At 45.3% G+C, this 23,807-nt stretch overlaps 1 protein-coding gene across 6 annotated transcripts in view; it reads left to right on the top strand.

The window, feature by feature from the left end:
- WNK1 (WNK lysine deficient protein kinase 1) overlaps positions 1–23,807 on the top strand; it is a 669,373-nt gene that overhangs the window by 432,598 nt on the left and 212,968 nt on the right. For all 6 annotated transcript variants that reach the window (XM_069228121.1, XM_069228119.1, XM_069228120.1 and 3 more), the window contains exon 11: positions 5,967–6,055. In XM_069228121.1, coding sequence (XP_069084222.1) covers positions 5,967–6,055 — 89 coding nt within the window. The remainder of the gene's footprint in view (positions 1–5,966; positions 6,056–23,807) is intronic.

The raw sequence follows: 23,807 nt of genomic DNA, 5'->3' as shown, positions 1-23,807 counted from the left end.
CTACTTTATTTTCCTTTTTCTTCAGCACCAACTGGCCAACGTGTTTCTTTTGGCAATTTACATCACAACTTCCTCAACACTAGGAAACATATACAGTATGTGTAAACATTAAGTGCAATAGTCCCAATATACTACAAAGTCCATCAACAACATAAAGTCAACAATCTCAAATCTCCTGCCACGTATCCCAGTGGTTTTAGAATCAATTTACTTTTTCATTTAAGTTTTTTTTTTTTATAGGGTGAAGCAATATGGAAATAAACATTAACCACACACTTGTTATAAGCATTTAAGGCTGAATCAGCTTGCTTATGCAATATGATTACCAAAACATTTAAAGAGAACGTAAACTAATGAGACCATTTACTCAAAAGGACTCTCTCAAAAGTGATGCATATTCATAATGAATCACAGCAGTATTGTATAGAGATTGAATCCCGGAGTTCTGAACTACAAGGGAGATTCAAGTCAGAGCTGTGTAAATTCTCTCCCCAATAATCACAGTTGTCTTCAAATCATGTAGAACAGTTCTCTGCCACAATATTCAAGTATGGTGTGGGATTGTCAAGAAATGGAACACCATGGGTCAGTCAAAATATTCATATTCAGTTAAAACTCCCATATGTGCTGGTTTCTAAACAGTTCACATCATAAATGCATTCCCCTAAAAAAATCTAAAATCCTATTCTGCAGATTCCACATAAATAAATGAATCTTGCAATTACATCTTGTGAATTGAGTATAAACATGCTGAGCACACCTGTGCTCGAGACAGACAAAAGTTAGAATTCATGGCAATGTTAAACTCCAAGTAGGTCCCCAGTAACAAGTCTCTTTATCAAACCCAGTTAGCACAGTATGCGCAGGCCATACTGTGGGCCTCCAAATATCACTGTATAAAAAAGGGCAATGGGTGTGGTCCTTGTACATCAATACTCTGAAGTTGCAGAGAAGAGACCGTCTCAACAAAACTTAACTGATCTTTCTTAATGCCAGTGCCACGTATCTTTAGAATATACTGGTGTCTTACTTGAGTGTCATCTTTTAAGTACAGTATGTCTCTACCCAGAAACAGAAATCGCGTTTGTTCCAGATCCTCATAACGCCACCATCTTGGAGTAGAGTCGCACTCCATTAATTTTATGACCATATAAGTGTGGTGGGTGTGTGTGGTATGAAGCTGTTGTGAATGTCCAGGATTTTGTGGTGGAAGTGGTTGGAGAGGGCGTCGCAGAGGGGCTGTGTGTGTGTGGGGGTCTATGTTGCTGGCTTTGGGTTTGGATAGCGCTTCAATGATGGTGAAGACTTCTTTGCTGTTTTGGGAGTTGTTGTCAATGTGTTTCTTGTAGTGTGCTCTTTTGGTGGTGCGTATGAGTTGGTGGGTGCGATTGGAAGTTTTGTGGGTGGAGAAGTTGTTGAGGGTACTTGTCGCCAGGCTTTCTCCGCTTGGCGGCATTTGCGCTTGGAGTTCAGTGGTGAACCAAGGGGCGTTCCTGATGTTGGGACGGCAAATTTTTTCTGATGGGGGCTAGTGTGTATGCGCAGGTAGTGATCCATTTAGAGAGGTTGTGGGCCGCGGTGTTGGGGTTGTTGGTGTGGGGGTGGGGGGTTATGTGCCAGTTGGGAGTTGGGTGGGTGCTGTGACCAGTTTTTTGAGTCTGAGGTTGGTGAGGTTGTCAATGAGGGAGGAGGAGTTGTGGTCTTGAAGGTTCTCCAAGTGAAAGTTGAAGTCACCTAGGAGGATGTAGTCTGTGGAGGTGAGGGCGTGCGTGCTGATGGTGTTGGCGATGGTGTCACAGAAGGCGGCCGTGGTCTTGAGGGTCTGTAGATTAGTGTACCTCTGAGGGTGGAGTTGTTGTTAATGTGGATTAGGAAGTGCATGTGTTCTGCGCTGTCGATGGTGTCATGGGAGTTTGTGGTGACTTTAATGGTGTCTTTGTGCAGGATTGCGATGCCACCACCTGGCTTGTTAAGGCAGTCTTTGCGTTGGAGTTTGTATCCCATGGGGGTGGCTGTGGCTATGTTGGGCTCTGAGGAGTGGTTGGTCCAGGTTTCTGTGAGGAAGACGATGTCAGGTGAGTGTGATGTGATGAGATCCCAGAGTTCTATGGCATGTTTGTATAGGGAGCAGGCAGTTGAGGTGGTTGTGGTGGGTGGTGTTGTTGTACAATGGTGTTGTTGTGGGGTGTGTTCCGGTTATGTGGTGGGACTGGTTGGTGGGCGTGGGGGCAGTGCGGGTGTATATTGCGCTGAGGATTTTGTGTTTGGCGGGGGCGTTGGGTTTGGTGTGGGGTGTGAGGGATGTGAAGCAGGAGAAGTGACAGGTGTAGCAGGTGAAGGGGCCGTGTGTGTGGGTGTGTGTGTGTGTGTGGCTGGAATGGGTGCAGGTGGGGCGGGGGCCTGGGTTGGGGGAGTGGACGGTGAAAGGGGAGTAGAGTTGTCTGGGGGGGGGGGGGGTTTGGCTGGGAGGACCAGGGGAACTGGCGCTGGGCGTGGTCCAGATGCGGACGGGTGCAGATGGGCTTTCCTCTGGCGCGCCAGCGGCACGGCCGCCATTAAGAGGGTGGGTGGGAGGGTCTTGCAGGAGGGAGGGGCCAATGGGTGTGCGCGGAGGGCAGGGGAGGCAGCGGCAGTGAGCCGGAGGACTGGAGAAAATGGGCGGGGAAAGGGGAGCGAGGCGAGAGATGAATGCGGGGAGGCAGGGGGTCAGAGAGCGCGGAGAGAGGAGCGCTCAAAGCAGGGGGCAGAGAAGGGCAAACAGGCTAAACAACGAATAATACACAGTATACAATGGCCAGAGAAAGGCAAACAGGGTAAACAACAAATAGTACACAGTATACAAGGGGCAGAGAAAGACAAGAAAATGAAAGGATATATTTAGTAGATAGGTATAATACACTTTCAATATTTGCCACAGAGTATATTAGGATAGCCGTAATTTAACCCATTGTACCTATTCTGCAGCATGTAAGAATGTGCACATTATTTGCATATTCCAATTAATTACTCTAGATTCCTATTAATTACAATGTTGGTTTCCAACAGCCCCGTTTACATTGCATGTGAAGTAACATCCACACCATGCAGAAATTTTATACTTTGCAATGTATCACACTAGTCACAATGTCTTATGTTTATTCACCCAAGAAATATGTGCAGTTCTTGCTCAGTGTTGAGACCTCTGTCATCTGCTTAAAGAATCCACATAGCCTCAGCGGTGCAAAGAGTGAGTCACCCGTTTCATTTTCTAGGGCCTCTTGAGATACATACTATGCTTTGTTACGTATTCCCTCCAGAGATTTTTTGAAAAGCGAGTGTAAATCTAGTGGACATCTCTTATCCATCACTTTCTATTCAAATTCCAGGCTGTATGTGTTGCATGTTTGATTACTTCATCATGTCCCCTTCTTTTAAATCTGTTTTTTATATCTCTGATCACATGTAAGAATTTCTGCCCCTCTCTACAATTCTGCTGTGATCATGCGTTTACCATTCTTTGTCATACTACTGTGTCATCTTTGGTATAAATCTCAACATATAGGAAATTATAATCTTTGGACACCTTTGGGAAAATTGATTAATCTGCTGTTAAAGAGCTGTTTCTTTCAAACTATTGGACACCCAGTAGTTTTTTATTCTACTGTTTTAGGCAATGTTCTTGATAGGGTTTATATCCTCTAATGTTCTAGTTTGTGTACTGTACTGTGGGGGCAGCAATATCCCGGTTAGTGTATCTGGTTTGTTCTAAAAAGATACATAAAACTGTTTCTATTGTTTTCGTTTATTATGCAGTTCTGTTACTAGTTAATATGGGAAGCCCTATTGGTCAAATCCTCAATATAGAAATCTGCTCATGCATAAATAAATAAAAACTTTTTTAATTTACTTAGGTTATTTATGTAGCATTACCTTCACCCCAGCGGAGTGTTGTTGCGCTTTGCAGATAATTTTGAACCAGCAAGTGTCTTAGAAACACAATTATCCAGAAGAGCAACTGTAGAATAAGAAGACTAAGTAGCTCCGTGAGAAACTACAGAAATGATATGATGAGGTGATAGGAAAACCATATGTAGATGTAGCTTATAGGAAAGAAAGATTTGAGAGGAGAACAGTTTGCCACAATTAAAGGTGCTTAAGAAATTAGAGGTAACTGTCTAGAGTCAGGCACAGGGGGAGGAAGAGAGGTAAGGTCCTGCATCAGGAGGAAAGAAAGAAAGGCAATGATAATTATATGTTGAAGTTGAGTTGAATTCTGATGATGTGTGCTGGTTACTACTCTCACACTGTTATTCTATTTTGCAGTCTATATGTGTGACTTGGTAGTGTAATTTTCCTTCAGTTTCAACAAATTAGGTTTTATCTTCCATAATGTATGTGAGAGTTAAGTTTATTGTCTTAAAGCAAGTATCCGTGAGGGAACGGACAATCTGCTGAGAACGCCATTGATAGTCTACAGGCCTCTGATGCAGGCACCTATTTTAGAACCTCCTAGTCTTCAAAGTGCTTGGTGATCTCTATCCTACAGGTTCTGTAGAAATGTTTCACTCATCACAAGGTGGTCGTGCTTGAAATTGATCTTCCGTCCCCCATCTGGATTAGTAGTGATGCAGACTGAAATCTACTGCAGATTCACAGTTGATTCGGCTCTTAAGCAGGTATCGCTTGGAATATTTGTCTCATGAAATTGAGTAAAGAGTACCCTGTTTGAGAGTATGCCAGATCATTTCTTCACCCTCAGTGTGTCCTCAGTCTGTGTAAGCTGCTTTCTTCCGCTCTTTTTCTGTTTGTGAAGATGCATAGCCTTAACAAGATTGTCTTTCACTCTACTGTAACCAACCATACACTGCATATTGAAAGAAGAACTCAATAGCCTGGAACCAGGACAGTCAACCTATGACACATTGTGTGCAGGCTCATGAGCCCATTGTAATAGTGTTTAGTTTTTCCTTCTGTGTTATTTGTAAGGGGATTAGATATTAGGTTTAGGCAACTGTTGCTAGCCTTCTTTTAGAGACCCCCAGGTCCAGTGAGGAGTCTGTTTACCATAGGCCACCTGCACTCAAAACAGTACATGCAGCCATGACCACAGTAGGTAAAACCTGAACGTCACCAACTCAAAATAACCCCAATGACTACTTGTACAACTTGCCCAAAATGTTAAATGCATGCACATGTTCTATGAGCCTTCAAAATCAAGTGCTACAAGGACAGCTGTAAGTGATGCTGACCACTTGGGTTTGGGTTCTGTCTCAGGAACACAGACTTCAGTCCACACTTTCTCTGCTGCATTACGCCCTTAATTCTTGGTATACATTGTTCCATAACCTCAGTTATTGCTCATGTATGTTCTCAAGTACATTTTTCTTACATTTGGCTAGTACGAAGCGTTTTATAATATGTTTACAAATATGGAAAGTGTTTACATTTGCTGTCTAATGTTTTGCATGTCTTTCATTCACAGCAAAGTAATATGCCAGTGTGTGGGCCTTGTTGCCACTTATTCAGTTGGGAAGTGAGTTCCCTCCCAGAGGCCAAACCTTCAAGCATGCAGCTTCCATTTATTAGCCTTGTTGTCCTTCTGTGACACATGGTGGGCCTTCTTTTGTTTTATTTATTTTTATTTTTTTAGGAACAACAAACTATATAGTCTTGCCATCATTGCTTGAATGTAGTTACTAAGGCACTGCCATAGATTAACGTTGTATATCTACACTCCCTGCACTGGTCCCAGATTTATAGCATGGCAAGCTGTTGCTTCACCGTGACAGATTTCAGAATGGCTTGGCTGCATAGCAAGTGTTTTGGGGAGTTTATCAGAGTTCCCTGATGAATGTTTAAGCTTACTACCTGCTGGTCACAAGATGCCACTCTTATTCATTGCGTTAACAGTTTATTCTTCTAGACAGTGGGCATAATAAGTTAAAGTACTCTAATAAATGCTTTATAATTATATTTGTTTTTTGCAGTGCGCTCCAACTGCTGGACAAGTTGCTCCCCTAGAATCCCAGTCACAAAGTTCAGCAAAGACAGCTCAGGTGGTCTCATCAGTTGACAGGTGAGTGGAGTGGATGAGTCTAAAATCTGTAATTAGACAGAATCTTTCTTATACTGAGTCTGTTGTGGCAGCTTCTAGAAAACTGACTTACCTCTCTGATTACAGATTCAACCCTGCTTTATTATCTGTCTTTGCACTGAGCAAAGAATGTACGTTTTTTTTTTTTTTTTTTTTTTTTTTTTTTTAGATGAAAGCCAACCAGATAGCGAACCTGTCTAGTTTACAAAGACACGTTGGGGACATTCTGAAAGCTTCCTTGGGGATGACTTCCACACTGTGCTTATGATTACTTTCTTTGTATTTGCTGGCTTTATTTGTTTTAGGCTGTCTAGCATGTCTTTGTCCATCTCGTGGAACATAGCTTATTCACCATCACTGGTCCTTGTATTCTTACAAGAGTGCTCGTTTTCTGTAAACAGGTCTTTAAATTGTATTCTTATCTTGTCACATTTGCTCTTCATCCAAAGACCGAGGTAAAATGCCAGGCTTTGTCTTCCAAGGGACCTTGGTATTTGCATTTCTTTCTCTGACTATAAAGTGAGAGGATTTATGGAACAGTCTTGTTGGCTACCTAAATGAAAGGAAAAATCTATAGGATGTTGTTTTTTCTAGCACACAACAAAATGTAAATGTCTATAAATGAACATGGCAAATATTTCAGAAAAATATCAGCATTAGGAAAACACAAATGAAGCACATTTTTAATGTGGAAATGTGGTGGCAAAAAAATATTTTACTATGATCAGAAACAAATCAGTAGACTTGGTCATGACATTTTTACACACTGTTTGTGTGCTATATAGTTGTAATAGTAAAACTGTATTTAGGTGTAACTGTATTGGTCTTTTCAATTGAAAGTTTGTTGCCTGTAATGACAGGTTGCTACCACACCATGCAACTACACTCTACACCCATCCACTCTACACAACTCTACTCCACAACACACTTCTCTGCTCTATGCCACATCACTTTATTCCACACCACTCTACTCAGTAATACTCTAATCTATGACACTCTTATCCACTTTACTCATCTTGATGCCACTCTGCCACCCCACTGTACGCCACTCCTGCCACCTTACTCTGGGCCACGCCACCCCACTCTGACCTGGCACTCCATGAGACACCCCTCCACTCTGACATTGCACTCTATGTCCCTCTGCTTATGCTACTCTGTGCTCCTGTACTCTGTGCCCTCTTCCCTCCTCTCTACACCACAATACTCTACCCCTCAACACTCCACAATACTCTATGCCACTCTGTCCCTTCATTTTGATCCCCACCACGCCACAGTACATCACTACATTCCACTCTACTGTGCCACTCTGTGCTACTCTATGCCACTCTGCGACATTCCACGCCACTGTGCACCACTCTACGCCACTATTCGCCATTCCACTCTACGCCACTATTCGCCATTCCACTCTACGCCACTATTCGCCATTCCACTCTACGCCACTATTCGCCATTCCACTCTTCACCACTATTCGCCATTCCACACTTCACCACTATTCGCCATTCCACACTTCACCACTATCCGCTATCCACTCTACACCACTATTCGCCATTCCACTCTTCACCACTATTCGCCATTCCACTCTTCACCACTATTCGCCATTCCACTCTTCACCACTATTCGCCATTCCTTTCGACACCACTATTCGCCACGCCACTCTACACCACTATTCGGCGCGCCACTCTGCACCACTATTCGCCGCGCCTCTCTGCACCACTATTCGCCGCGCCTCTCTGCACCACTATTCGCCGCGCCTCTCTGCACCACTATTCGCCGCGCCTCTCTGCACCACTATTCGCCGCGCCACTCTGCACCACTATTCGCCGCGCCACTCTGCACCACTATTCGCCGCGCCACTCTGCACCACTATTCGCCGCGCCACTCTGCACCACTATTCGCCGCGCCACTCTGCACCACTATTCGCCGCGCCACTCTGCACCACTATTCGCCGCGCCACTCTGCACCACTATTCGCCGCGCCACTCTGCACCACTATTCGCCGCGCCACTCTGCACCACTATTCGCCGCGCCACTCTGCACCACTATTCGCCGCGCCACTCTGCACCACTATTCGCCGCGCCACTCTGCACCACTATTCGCCGCGCCACTCTGCACCACTATTCGCCGCGCCACTCTGCACCACTATTCGCCGCGCCACTCTGCACCACTATTCGCCGCGCCACTCTGCACCACTATTCGCCGCGCCACTCTGCACCACTATTCGCCGCGCCACTCTGCACCACTATTCGCCGCGCCACTCTGCACCACTATTCGCCGCGCCACTCTGCACCACTATTCGCCGCGCCACTCTGCACCACTATTCGCCGCGCCACTCTGCACCACTATTCGCCGCGCCACTCTGCACCACTATTCGCCGCGCCACTCTGCACCACTATTCGCCGCGCCACTCTGCACCACTATTCGCCGCGCCACTCTGCACCACTATTCGCCGCGCCACTCTGCACCACTATTCGCCGCGCCACTGTTTGCCTCTCCACGCCACGCCACTGTTTGCCTCTCCAGGCCACGCCACTGTTTGCCTCTCCAGGCCACGCCACTGTTTGCCTCTCCAGGCCACGCCACTGTTTGCCTCTCCACGCCACGCCACGCCACTGTTTGCCTCTCCACTGTTTGCCTCTCCACGCCACGCCACTGTTTGCCACGCCACTGTTTGCCTCTCCACGCCAATGTTTGCCACGCCACTGTTTGCCTCGCCACGCCACGCCACTGTTTGCCTCGCCACGCCACGCCACTGTTTGCCTCTCCACGCCACGCCACTGTTTGCCTCTCCACGCCACGCCACTGTTTGCCTCTCCACGCCACGCCACTGTTTGCCTCTCCACGCCACGCCACTGTTTGCCTCTCCAGGCCACGCCACTGTTTGCCTCTCCAGGCCACGCCACTGTTTGCCTCTCCAGGCCACGCCACTGTTTGCCTCTCCAGGCCACGCCACTGTTTGCCTCTCCACGCCACGCCACTGTTTGCCTCTCCACTGTTTGCCTCTCCACGCCACGCCACTGTTTGCCTCTCCACTGTTTGCCTCTCCACGCCACGCCACTGTTTGCCTCTCCACTGTTTGCCTCTCCACGCCACGCCACTGTTTGCCACGCCACTGTTTGCCTCTCCACGCCAATGTTTGCCACGCCACTGTTTGCCTTGCCACGCCACGCCACTGTTTGCCTCGCCACGCCACGCCACTGTTTGCCTCTCCACGCCACGCCACTGTTTGCCTCTCCACGCCACGCCACTGTTTGCCTCTCCACACCACGCCACTGTTTGCCTCTCCACGCCACGCCACTGTTTGCCTCTCCACGCCACGCCACTGTTTGCCTCTCCAGGCCACGCCACTGTTTGCCTCTCCAGGCCACGCCACTGTTTGCCTCTCCAGGCCAATGTTTGCCACGCCACTGTTTGCCTCGCCACGCCACGCCACTGTTTGCCTCGCCACGCCACGCCACTGTTTGCCTCTCCACGCCACGCCACTGTTTGCCTCTCCACGCCACGCCACTGTTTGCCTCTCCAGGCCACGCCACTGTTTGCCTCTCCAGGCCACGCCACTGTTTGCCTCTCCACGCCAATGTTTGCCACGCCACTGTTTGCCTCGCCACGCCACGCCACTGTTTGCCTCGCCACGCCACGCCACTGTTTGCCTCGCCACGCCACGCCACTGTTTGCCTCTCCACGCCACGCCACTGTTTGCCTCTCCACGCCACGCCACTGTTTGCCTCTCCACGCCACGCCACTGTTTGCCTCTCCACGCCACGCCACTGTTTGCCTCTCCAGGCCACGCCACTGTTTGCCTCTCCAGGCCACGCCACTGTTTGCCTCTCCAGGCCACGCCACTGTTTGCCTCTCCAGGCCACGCCACTGTTTGCCTCTCCACGCCACGCCACTGTTTGCCTCTCCACTGTTTGCCTCTCCACGCCACGCCACTGTTTGCCTCTCCACTGTTTGCCTCTCCACGCCACGCCACTGTTTGCCACGCCACTGTTTGCCTCTCCACGCCAATGTTTGCCACGCCACTGTTTGCCTCGCCACGCCACGCCACTGTTTGCCTCGCCACGCCACGCCACTGTTTGCCTCTCCACGCCACGCCACTGTTTGCCTCTCCACGCCACGCCACTGTTTGCCTCTCCACGCCACGCCACTGTTTGCCTCTCCACGCCACGCCACTGTTTGCCTCTCCAGGCCACGCCACTGTTTGCCTCTCCAGGCCACGCCACTGTTTGCCTCTCCAGGCCACGCCACTGTTTGCCTCTCCAGGCCACGCCACTGTTTGCCTCTCCAGGCCACGCCACTGTTTGCCTCTCCAGGCCACGCCACTGTTTGCCTCTCCAGGCCACGCCACTGTTTGCCTCTCCAGGCCACGCCACTGTTTGCCTCTCCAGGCCACGCCACTGTTTGCCTCTCCAGGCCACGCCACTGTTTGCCTCGCCACGCTTTGTCTCTCCACGCCACGCTTTGTCTCTCCACGCCACGCTTTGTCTCTCCACGCCACGCTTTGTCTCTCCACGCCACGCTTTGTCTCGCCACTGTTTGCCATGCCACTCTTTACCACACCACTCTACACCACTGTGCTCTCTTCCATGCCACAAACTTTTAGCCTTGCTGAAGAGCAGCATTCTTCTCTGTGCCGCTCAACTTTACGTCGCTCTACTCTGCCACACTCTGCCCCAATCCATGCCACTCTCTTGTGTGCCACAAATCTTTTAGCCACACTGGGGTATAACATGGCTAAAATGAATTGGCAAACTTTCTTACAAGTCAGTTTTGCTTCCTGCACGTTGAGATGCAGTGACACTTTACTTTGTATAGTGATGGAAAAGCTGCCATATAACACTCCATAAGATATTTTTGTTTCTTTAAGTTTTCAAGTGTCACTTGTTTCAAGGTTTCTACATTGACTCTTGAATTATAAGTGAAGTTAGAATTGTGGAACTAGTTGGTGACTTGATTGTAGTTAGTGACTGCAACTGGAATTAAAAGAAAGATATTTTTTTCTTGCAGATATTTATGGTTGTGGTAAATGTATGCACTAATTAGTTTCCCCCTAATTTGTTGGCTTCAGAGGCTACTGTAATTAAAACGCTGGCAAATATGATACTTAACACATCAATAGTAACTGCCACAGTTCCCAGCTCTTAGAAGCAGGCACCTTTAGTGAAAAAGCAATCATCAGACCCTTGTATTCCATCTAACTACAGGCCGATCTCCTTCTTGCCAGCTTTATTCCAAATACTAGAAAAACTGTTCAGTTTCCACTCCTGTGGATTCTGGACAGTCTTCCACCCACCCCTTCACCGGTGGAACCAGTTTTAGAAGCCATGGACGCTCGTCAACACCGACTTCATATTCAGGAGGGAACAGTTTGTATTCTAGCATCACCCCCTGTCCATATAAAAAGGAAATTGACATTTCAGGAGGCGCTTGACATCTCTCCAACTCCAAAGAAGGCTAGCGGACATAAAACACCACCTTTTCCACAGCCTTCTCCTCAATCCAGTCCACCTCCTGCTCCACTACCAAACACAGGGTTTACATAGAATTTAGGAGACACACTAGATGACTGGGATCCCTGGAACACATGATCCGGATCAATTAACACCTAATGATCTGGATCCCTACCCAGGTAGACCATCACCACCAGAAGATTCCACCTCATATCAGCAAGCCATAGCTAGGGCGGCTGCATTTCATAATGTAACAATGCACACAGATCCTATTGAGGACGACTTTCTGTTTGACACCCTTGCCACAACACAAAGTCAATTCCTGCCAGTGCTCCCAGGCGTGCTTAGGCACGCTGATGAGATCTTCAAGGAGCCAGTATGAACACGCATTATCATTCCCTGAGTTGATAAAAAATATAAGGCTGCACCCACTGATCTTTTGTTTAAAAAGGCGCAAGTACCTCCAGAATCCATCGTCAATTGCTCGCAAAAGAGCCATTAGCCAATCTACAGGGAACACTCCCTAAACACACCCCCTCCCCCGCCCTGCCTCCTTCCTGATAAAGAAAACAAAAAGTTAAATGCGGAAGGCAAAAGTGTTGCGGCGCAAGCAGCCAACCACTGGCTCCTTGCAAACACACAGGCTTAACTGGCACACTGTGACACGGTGCACTGGGATGCCATGGAAGTATCTCCCTTGGGGGCATCAAAAAAGGGGTTCTGAAATTATAGCAGAAGGGCAAACCATCACAAACAATTCCATTAGGTGCGCATTAGATGCTGCTGATACACGCAGCATTAATACCAGCGTAATTATTTGACGCCAACCTCTGCTTAGATGCTTTTGACTTTAAACATGCCCCTTGATAAGGAGCACCTTTTCAGCACACATCTACACAACTTTAGAAAAACTAAAAAAAAGATAGCAAAACTGCAAAAGCAATAGGAGCCCTCCAAGCCACTACATGGCCTGGCAATTTTCAACATCTAGGTTTTGCAAGAGGGTTTAGGTCATCCTTTGTGGACCAGTCTGCCACACAAGCCAAGACTACCTCTCAGTCCTACATAAGGGGATTTTAAAGAGGTTCCTCCAGAAGGAACAATACTAGAGGCAGAGGAAAGACATCCACTTCTAGAGCCGCCACCGCCTAACAATGACTGCCTCAACCTTCCACTGTCACAGACCACTTCTGTATGGGGAAAACGTCAACATTTTTACACACAATGGTCAGGCACCACCACCGCCCAGTAGGTTCTTTCCATTATCCTAAATGGTTACTGACTGGAGCTCATTTCCACTTGCACTGACAGAATTTCACAAAGAACATCTCTCTTCTCAGAGGAAGTACAATCTCTTCTTCTGAAAGGAGCCATAGAGCCAGTCCTGTTAAAACATCAAGGTTCGGAAGTATACTCCCTATACTTTCTTATACCCAAAAAAGACTGATCATTGAGTCCAATTCTGGACCTTAGACGGTTAAATCACTGCATTCTATCAGAACATTTCCATATGGTCACTTTTCAAGATGTCATTCCCCTTCTCCAACAAGGCGACTTTATGACGACGTTAGATCTAGAAGATGCTTACTTTCACATTGACATCCATCCAGCACACTGCAAGTACCTCAGATTCGTGGTGGCAGGAAAACATTACCAGTTCAAGGTCTTACCCATTGGGGGTCAAAACAACTCCCAGAGTGTTCACTGTGTCTTTGTGTAGTTGCTGCACACCTCAGAAGACAACACATTCTTGTCTTCCCTTACTTGGGCGACTGGCTTATAATAGCCACCACCTTACAACAATGTCAACATCATACTCCACTCACAATCAATCTCCGACACACTATGGGATTCACAATCAACTATATCAAATCCCATCTCCAACCGCTTCAGATACAACCTTATCTAGGTGCGGTTCTCAATACATAGTTAGGGCTAGCGTTCCCAAGCTCAGCCCATGTTCAGACATTTCACTCATTGGTTTCTCAGTTAACAGAAAACCAGTCACACACAGTGAGGAATTTCATGCACCTGCTAGGGATGAGGGCATCCTGTATTGCCATTGTACCTCATGCCAGACTTCACATGCTTCCCCTTCAAAAGTGTCTCTGTCCTAAGTGGTCTCAGGCACAGGGTCAACTGGAAGATCTAGTGTTGTTGAACCTCCAAGCTCATTGTTTTCTGCAATGGTGGAATACCACAAACCTTATGACCCTGTGCCTCAGGTCATTCTTACTACAGACGCATCACAGACCGATTGGGGAGCTCATCTCCACACTCTCACAGTGCAAGACCTATGGAATATCACTCAACAGTCCTTACACATCAGTCACCTGGAATTGCACGCAGTCTTCCTAGCAATGAAGGCATTCCTTCCACACTTATAACGCCAAGTAGTGCTAGTACGTATAGGCAACAGGACTGCCTTGTACTATCTTCAAAAATAGGGGGTGGGGGAGGGGAGGGAACACGTTCACCCCAGCTATCCCCTCTTGCACAGACAATATGGAAATGGACAATTCATCATCACATCCACATAGTGGCACAGCATCTCCCAGGAACGAACAATCAGTTGGCAGACCTACTCAGAAGTCCTACGACAGTACTTTCTAAAGTGGGGAACACATCAAATACACCTGTTTGCTACCCCACAAAACTGAAAATGCCAACATTTCGCATTCAGGTACCCTCACCTTCATTCTAAGGGCAATGCTCTATGGATGTTGGTCAGGGATATTTACTTACACTTTTCTGCCTCTCCCACTCATTACTTTTCTAGTTTGGAAACTCAGTCAAGCTTCCCTCACCATGACACTTGTAGCTCTCACGTGGGCACATTAGCCATGGCTCCCAACACTTCTGGATCTCTTGCTAGTTCCACACCAGAAGCTCCTGAACAGGCCGGACCTTTTAACACAGAATCAAGGACAAATAAGACATCCAGACCCCAAGTCACTCAACCTACTAATATGGCTCCTGAGGTCATAGAATGTGGATATTTACAACTATGCAAGAATGTATGAACATTCTTAAAGAAGCACGTAGACCCACAGCTAGACCATGGAATGCAGCACATCTTGAGTTCACCTTCTTTTCTTCTCTGCTACTGCCCTCTTCTTTAGCTTAATTGAATCCCGAATCCCTTTCATTCATTCGTGGTGTGGGGAGTGCAGTAGGGATTCTGAGAGTTCACTGGGTCCAAAGGGAGGAGGGGTGGGCCTCACGTGCATTGGGTCACCTTTCTCCCTTCCAGTTAACTAAAACAGAACTCCGCTCATTCCGGACCCTGCTACAATCAGCTGTGGTGGAGAAGATTGGTGTTGTAGTTCAATAGGGTTGGGATAAATTGATGGCTGGGCAAACACCAGTTAAATTTGGAAATGCTTACCCAGGAGGAGTGGGGTTTTGTTATGTTGATGCCCCTAGAATATGGTGCTAAATGGGGGTGGAGGTGAGGTGGGGAATACAGGTGTCATGTGGATGGAGGAATGAATGGGACCACTTAGGATATGGCTAATCCAGTAAGAATGATGATGTGGAATGTGGGAGGCCTGAATATGTTTTTTAAAAGATACCTGACACACACATACCTCAAGAGATGGCATGCTAACATAGTATTTCTTTAGGAAACTAACCTGCTCGAGTCTGAAGCTGAAAAACTCTAAAAAATTGGTGTCCTCCACCTATTCCTCCTACACAGGGGGGGCTCTGTATGAGTTGCCCTGGGTACCCCTTTCCAACTGCATGGACATGTGCTTGATGCAGCTCGTAGATGTGTGTTGCTACATAGAATGCTGGATGGCATGAAATTATATGTTCGATGGCATATGTTGCTGCAGATACACATGTTGAGCAATTATATTTACTGAATGTCTTTGCCCCCAACATTGACGGTGGAGAATTCTTTCTGGCTCTGGCAACTGAATTATTACCCTACAATGGTTTTCCCATCATATGGGTGGGGGGTTTTAATTGCATTTTAGATGGTCAATGAGACAGGCATCCTCTGCGAATAGACACAAAACCTTGAATGACGGCTGGGTTCCACAAAACTATGTATAGACTGCATCTACAAGATGTGTGGAGAGAACTGCACCCTGTTCTTCAGGAATATTTATGCTATTCTCCCATCCAAAGGCCGCACAGCCTCTTAGGCCGTTTCCTGCTTACCAATGATGGAATTATAAATGTGGTAAATACGAGCTCTCAGGTCACTTTCTCTCTGACCATGCCCCTCTGTTGCTGGTGTGTGCAGTGCGAGGTCACCGGCCATGTATTCTGTTATGGCGGTTGCTCCCAGGGGGTTAGATGACCCTGAATATGATCTATATATGATTGAGGTTCTCCGTGTCTATTTTGATACAAATTGGAATACGGCATGCGTAAGAGGTGTGGAATGGGGAACTTTAAAGGAGGTGGTACAAGAGGTTAGTCTCAGTAAAACATATGGTATCAGGAAGAAACTCGACCAGGAGTTGGATATGGCAGAGTAAAGTTAAGGGCAACGAGGGTGGAAACAAAACACTTGCCGAATTACATAGAAAGGTGGCAAACCTCTGGGATAGGTTGGATTGCTACGTCCCGAAAGACTTCAGACAGAAATTGCATAGCGAGGGAGATAGATCGGGCACATTTTGGCCTGGTTACTTAAAAGGTAGCACCCACCACCCCTTATAATAGCCCTCAGTGTACCCAATTGAGTCACTGTAATGGGACAAGTGGGTATAGCCACAACTGTTCTGTGATAATTTGACTCATGTATACTCTGCCCCTGAGGATGTTGATATGGCGTAGGTGAATAGATTCTTAATTCAGTGGAAACTCCTGTGTCTAACAGAGATGCATGCGGAGGCACTTGGCGCAAATCCCACACTGAAAGAATTAGGGTATGCACTCTGGGATCTGGCCGGGGGAAACAGTCCAGAACCAGATGGTCTCACGGTAGAATACTATCAGAAGTATTCCCCCCGCCTTCTCCCTCCCTTACTTGAGACGATATTGGAGGCAAAAGAATCTGGCGTGCTTCCATCCCATACGAGAAAAAAACACTATAATTATGATCCCAAAGCATAAGAAAGACCCCACTGACCCTGGGTCGTACAGGCCATTATCAATGCTTAATGTGGATGTAAAGCTATTGGCTCAGATATTGGCCTTAGATTGAATAGGATCATCACTCGACTGGTCCCTGCAGACCAATATGGTTTCATCCCAGGATGTGGCAGACATATGAACCAGAGACGTCTGTTACATGTTATGCATGCCACACTTTCTACAGCCCTGAGGGCTGCCCTGATAACCTTAGATATTGAAAAGGCATTTGACACCCACTCCTGGCCTTATTTGTGTGAGTTGCTCCAACAGATGGGACTTGGCGAGAACTTTGTGACCTGGGTACAACTTTTATATCATGCACCGACAGCACAGGTGCGAGGGAGACCGGAGGTCTCTGAAATCCTCCACATAGAAAGGGGCCACAACATGGCTGCCCATGGAGACATTGACGATGTACCTTAGAGAGCAGTTGAGAGAGAGGGGGGATACAGGTGGGTGATCAGACCCACATTGTGTTCATGTATGCTGATGACACATTAATATATGTGAAGGAGCCTGAACAGTCAGTCCTGTGAGACTGCAGTTAATGGAGACCCTCGGCCGGGTGTTGAGCTCCAGGTAAACCATCGCAAAACAGTACTATACCCACTGACCACACTGGCTGCGAACACCACTGAGAACCTTCCTCAAGTGGGCCTCTCCTGGGATTCTGGCAGTCTTGCGTTGAGTGCCCACTAATATAATGTTGTCTCTGCAACACTGATAGTATTAGGACCTTGGCATGTTACAGCAAAGGTTGGAGACTCCTATGTTAGAGTGTGTTGTGAACTTTTGCTCAACCAGGGGAGGTGTTACAAAAGTATCTAAAGTGACTTTTGCTTACTTTGCAGTGTAAATAGCCTCAACACATGTAATCCAATCATCATATGCCTGGATATCAACTTCTTTTATCAGGAGCTTGTTCTGTGTGTGTCACAATATAGCAGAATGTTTTTGTCATTGCATTTTGCCGAATCCACTAGGTCTTCCCAGTTCCCTGTTTCCCACTCTCTCTTGGCTCCTTGGATAGTTTTCCTACAGAGTAACGTAAATACCTTTAGTCTGTCTTTATCACCCTTCATAGTGGTAACTACAAGATCAGAATTCTTTGGCTGGCAATCCGGCTTAAAACATTCTTTACCTTTTTGAGGTGCTATGGTCACGTTGCTACCCCTTCACAAAAATTCTTTAAGGGGTGCTAAATAACAGATTATGTGCTTCTAATAGTACGGAAAGGCAATCTAGATCGTCGCCAAGAATGTCCACTGTTAGAATAGGGCCATATGGAGATTTAATAGCAGTAGGACTACTTAAAAAAAGTTTGCCCATTTTTCTTTCTTTCTATTGTTGGTAATGGCTAGTAACAAGCTTTTGCACTAAAATCAGGTATTGAAGATCCAGTTAAATAAATGACCAGAGGGTCGTGGTTGCTCTCATGTCGTTGGGGGTGGCGAATCATCACGTTGATCATTTCGCCCTATAACCATACAGCTAGGAGTATGTAATCAATATTGCTTCTGTATGTACCTCTTTTAAAAGTTGGGGCCGTCATGTTGTCAGGAGTGGTGTCCATTGCATGCACAGAGACCGTGTGATGATAATATGTCAACTCATTACAAGGTTGTCTTAGTACATTGTGGCCGAGAGGGCGCTACTAGCTCTGAGATTCCCCAATGGACATTTTTCTCTTTTGCTAACTCACTCGATCACCCAGACAGATAAATAGATGTGATGACCTCTTTGGCTCAGTTTTAATTTGACTATCCCTCTTCCAAACTCTCCTCCTAATCTCCACACGCTTGGGATTGATTCACCCATTTCACTCCAGAAGAATTATTTGACTCCATTCATAATATAATATCCTCCAATTGCTCACACAACACCATTTCAGCCTATTTTCCCATAATCACTAAAAACTGGTCATATTACCCCTTTATAAAAAAAAACTGATGTACAGCTATGTCTCACAGATAACCAGCCATTTTCGAATCTATTGTGGCTCCGCAAGGCCATTAAAAAAAATTGTTACTGTCCAACTCAATATTTTCATCTCTGACAGTTGTACCCGAGCTCACCATTAATTTGGTTAGGCCCAGCTTCTGCATCAAGGCGGCAAGTCTGAAGCTTTTTGGTGATCCAGATATTCTCAACAAAGGCAGTGCCTGCCTAATTGTTCTTGATCTCTCAGCTGCCTTGGATACTGTTGACCACAAACAATTCATTCAATTACTTGAACACCATATGAGATTCTGTGACGCTGTTCTAACCTGGTTCAAAGTTTTCCTAACGTAGAAATTCTATCCTGCTGGGTCTCATAAGTCTTCATCTTAGCACCCACTCGTTACTTTAATCTCTACATTGAGCACCTCCAGCAAAATCACTCTTGGGGAGGTTAAAGTCTTGCACTCGCCAGCTCAAATTTCTGAAACATTGAGGGGAACAAATTCCACCATTTGGGATTGCTGGAAGTTGGCCTGAACTCCGCTTGGCAAGAGTAACAGGGAGTCACCAGATTCCACCAATTCTGCATGCGGAATAAACATTCCATCCCAAATCAGAACTTCCTGTTTCGCAACCAGCATGAAGCTGAATATTTCCTTCTCTCAACTACTGCCAAAATCAGATTTAACCTCCGTATTCTCACCTTTCTAATTCAGCATGGCTTTTCTCTCTTATCATCCTCATGAGTCAAATTGCTCTGCTTCACACTCAGTCCAGCTCTCAACTTGACCCCTGAATCCACAAGATTTCAAAAGCATCCAGCTTTCATCTCTATACTTATCCCTGCCAAACACAGCTAGCCAAGCACTGATTGTGGCGTTCTCTTCTGGCTCAAGTTCCTCAATCCTTGTCATACATTGTTGGCCCAGCTCAAACCATTAGGATGATAAGTAAGTCCATTCTGCTGGTAAAAGTGATCTTATTTCTATGTCCTCTATAAACTACAATGGCAGCCAGCTTCATCCCGAACTAAATTCAAAATCTGTGGACTTGTCGACAATCTCCCCATGATAACACAACTCTACCTTGCAGAATTACATACCATTCCTGGTAGTCAAAGAGGTTTAAGAAGTCAAAGTTCTCTGCTACTAGAAACACCAAAGTTGAGAACTACTACTGCCCAACGACATTATTTCTTTGGGATGACCCCTTCTGCATGGAACCCTCTTCCTTCAACACTTAGAACTTTGACACTATACATGGAGGGCAAGATGACCGTGTGATCTGTGGAACCAAGAAAAAAAACTAGAACATTTGAAGAGGTATCACCCACCCTGGGGCTGTGTCAATTAAGGTGATACACTACTACAAACCAGCCACCTGAAAGGCATATCAATTTGTGAGATTTTGCAGGAAGCTATATCTTGGTGCTTCCCATAGCTTGGTTCCTACAACACATATTGACTTTCTACCTCATGATTTTTGGTTAAATTTGTTCCGGATGACCCGACTGGCATCTCTGGATCTTAGAGTGTGATTAGCAATGTAGGTTTGGAATAGTGACTGAAGATACTGTGGGCTAATTCCCCCTCATGCTTTGCTTGTTCCTACTGCCAAGTCTTGTCTTATCCTTCCTCTTTTGGATAGTTGTGGTTATATCCCTGTCATCAATTTCCTTATCTAGTCTCTCATTGATTTTGGAGATGCTCCTTTGAAAATGTTGAACTAACTCCTAAATGATTCAAAATGCTGCTTGTTCGTCTAGTATGTTGAGTACCCAAACAAACACATCTCACCTGTACTGAAGCAATTACACTTCCTTCCTGTTTGTTGGAAGGGAGAAATAAACAAATTATCAAATTTTCTCAAGTGAAGTGGTGAAGAATCCTTGGAGCACTTCTTTGATTTTCCATTTGAAGCATGAATGTCAGTTTGAAAGAGCAGGGTTTATATGTAATTACAAATGGCCAGCACTTAAAGCTTCAATTCAGATCGCTGTGGGCAGTTGACTTATTTGTACTGAAGACACTCAATTCCATGTAAAATATTGCAGTTGTTAGAAAAAAAATCTAATTTCAAGTACAAATAGAATTACTTTTAGTGCTTTTCAGGGTTTTGTGTGGTACTGTTTAGTTAGTGGAGCCAGACAGCTTGATCTCTTGACAGTTTTTGCATGCCTAATTTCTGATGAAAAAATCTGAATCTCCCATCCTGGGACGATCTCTTAATCCCCATGAGGAATAGTATGTAGCATACCCTCTTCCGATCGGGGGGAGGGGGAGGGGAATGACAGGTGTCTCTCACTACACTCTATAACGGGTTATGCTCAGAGTCAGGTTAGGAGTATAACACTGTGAAAGTAACTCATCTGCACAGGAAGTATTGCATGTAGAAAAGGATGGCTGCCTGTAGCAATAATAGACACAAACACAGTTGTTGGTATTTTTTCAAATATAGTTATTATGTACTGTTCGTCCATGAATCTCATAAGTCATAAAATGAAATAAAATGAACATTAGAAAAACAAATAGCATACACTGGCCCAAATCTCTGTATTCTGTATTCGACTAGTCTAGTCCCGACTTAATATATACATATGTGTTCTCAGCCTCATGATTGTGTCAGGGCACTGTTATTAGAACTCCCTAATAGTTTGTAGGACAACCTGTGGAAGTATTCCTGCATACCCTATAAAGTAATTGCATCACTGATCAAGCAGAGATGCTTTGACATGTCCCCTCAGTAATCAGCACTCGCGTATGCCCCTCCCAAATCTTTTTGTCTCTTAATACTTTATTACCGAATTATTTTATATAGAGTGGGGAGGAAAAACTCCTGCACAGTTGCTTGTTTTCTCACACCCGAACCCCAACAGTGCCTCTGTCTGATTTGTACGCAACAAAGGTGGTCTTTCAGTTCTAATCACTAAATGTAGCTCTGCAGCTTTTAGTGTAGAAACTTCCCAGTTTTCCATTTTTTTTTTTTTTTTTACACAACTAATGTTTTAACATCTTCCACATCGTTGGAAAAACGTGTTTTGTTTTGCCAATAACTTTGGTGCTGTCTGACAAATCTTCATGAATTTTTCATAATTAGTACATCAGTTCATCTACTGTCTTGAAAGTTTCGCGTTGATCTGTCTAGTGGGGGCTGAGAAAAATGGGGGGTCCCCAAAATGCATTTTCCCCCATATACATTTTACCACAGGGCCTTCAGACACAACTACATCCCGAACCGCTGAACGGAATTACACCAAATTTGGCAGAAAGCTGTATCTTGGTGCTTTTTTATTCGGTGTGAATCAGTTCAGTAGTTTTGGCGTTATTAAAGGGAATAAAATATAGACATCTGGGTGGAGCCTAGGCACAGATCTCATGGTGAGATCTAATTGGCTATCAGCACTTCAAACTGGAGGTGTAGGCAGCCATCTTGGGAACAATATACGTGAAAGCACCTCATTGAAATGCATTGTAGTGAATGGCAGGTTTTGAGGGTCACAAAAAGGAGAACATGTAAAGGGCTATCGTATATTTTGGTTACAATATAAATCATTTGTTGATAATACCATACTAATTTTGGGAATTGTGGTGTATTCTATGGTGCTTTTAGCCTGTGAAAAAGCCTTCTACTAGGATTTCGTGAATCATGTTGAGAGGGAATTGTTTTCTCATGATTGTCCCGTAAAAGATTATGAAAGGGGCTCCAAAAGCCAAAATGAGAGCAGATTTTCTGTAAATTCATACTATCTTTCTCAGCCATATTAGAATGAAGTCTGACATTTTCAGTAAAACATGAGCTTCCAACAAGAGCAGTCAGTTGATTCCCCTGTGTTCTACTGCAGCCTCCCAGTGTTTTAAGAACAACTAGAGCTCTAACAGCCTTACTTATGACGAGTGTGGCACACCTGAAGCCATCTTTGAGTCAAACTGATAAACTTAAAACATTTCATTTAGAAAGTAACAAAATGAGGGGTTCATTTTGTTGAACAAAATTGTGGTTAGTGTTGTAGAAAGAAAAATTAGGAATGTTTTAAGTGAGTTCTCAAATATCTTCTCATATTTCATTAAAACATTCTGACATGCAGACTGAAACCTGCAAAATCAACAGCAGACTGGCAGTTACCTCCCTGGTTATCAAAACTTTTACTAGAGAGTTTTAATGAGCACCTAGAGTGCTAACATTCTGACTTTATGCCCAAAGTGTGGCACATCTGAAAGCCATCTTGGTGGAATCAGAGTGGAAAACACAGCATTTTCTACTGAGTGTACTGCAGTAAATGAAAAAACTAGGGAGCTTCGAAACAAACAAAAGTCGCCCAAGATGGCCACCAAAGAATAAAAAGAGCCCAAATATCACCCAAGTATAGCCCAATGGCAAAAGTGTGCAAAACACTTTATTTTTTATTTTTATTGCAGTTTTATATAGCGCAGACTTGACATGAAGGTATTGGATTGCTTTACATGACCATCAGTTACATTACACAGGGACACATTCAATTTGGTTTTAGCCATGGGTGGATTAAGTGATTTGTCCAGGATCACAGGATGTCGAGCTGATGCTGAAACTCCAACCTGGTTCTCCAGTTGCAAAGTCTCCAGCTCTGGCCGCAACGCCACATCCTTTCCACTAAGTATAACATATAATCAAGTGATCAGCTGGATAAAAAAAAACATAAAGATAGCAAATAATTTAAAAGTGCTTTTTCTCTATTCAAGAAAATGTCAATTTTAGCTTTTTAGTGCACTAACCATCATTTCTATGGGAATAAGACCTTTTTTTAAAATTATTTCTAAAATAAATCATTTAGGTAATAGTTTTGGTTACATCAAGATGTCAGACTGTCGCGTAGGCTCTCATTATCCTAATGAGACTACTGGATTTTGAGCGGCAAGATCGTTCACAGGGTGGGGGAATGAGTCTGACCCACGGTGAAGGACCCTTGTCACTCTAAATCCAGGTTTTGCTCCGGCTAACTAGCAGTGCCTCATCTCTCCCGAAGGGAAGAGACAATTGGGCAGCCGAGCGTGACATCTTAGCACTTCCCAGGGAAGTCATGGTCACTCGGGTCACAACCGGTTCTCTCATACACAGTGCGGTCTCACATAGAAATGACAAAGGCAGTTTAAGTTTTAAAGATTGGTTTAATAAAACGACTGCATTTTAGATAGCAAAGCGTGAGCTGCAATAACCAGAACTACACAACACAGGATTAAAATAGTAACGATGAGAGTGAAGCACAAGAATAAGGCTATC

The sequence above is a fragment of the Pleurodeles waltl genome, chromosome 4_1, assembly GCF_031143425.1.
Source record: "Pleurodeles waltl isolate 20211129_DDA chromosome 4_1, aPleWal1.hap1.20221129, whole genome shotgun sequence".
Classification (NCBI taxonomy): domain Eukaryota; kingdom Metazoa; phylum Chordata; class Amphibia; order Caudata; family Salamandridae; genus Pleurodeles; species Pleurodeles waltl.
Note: the sequence above shows the minus strand (reverse complement) of the source record. Positions and strands in the feature narration are given on the sequence as shown.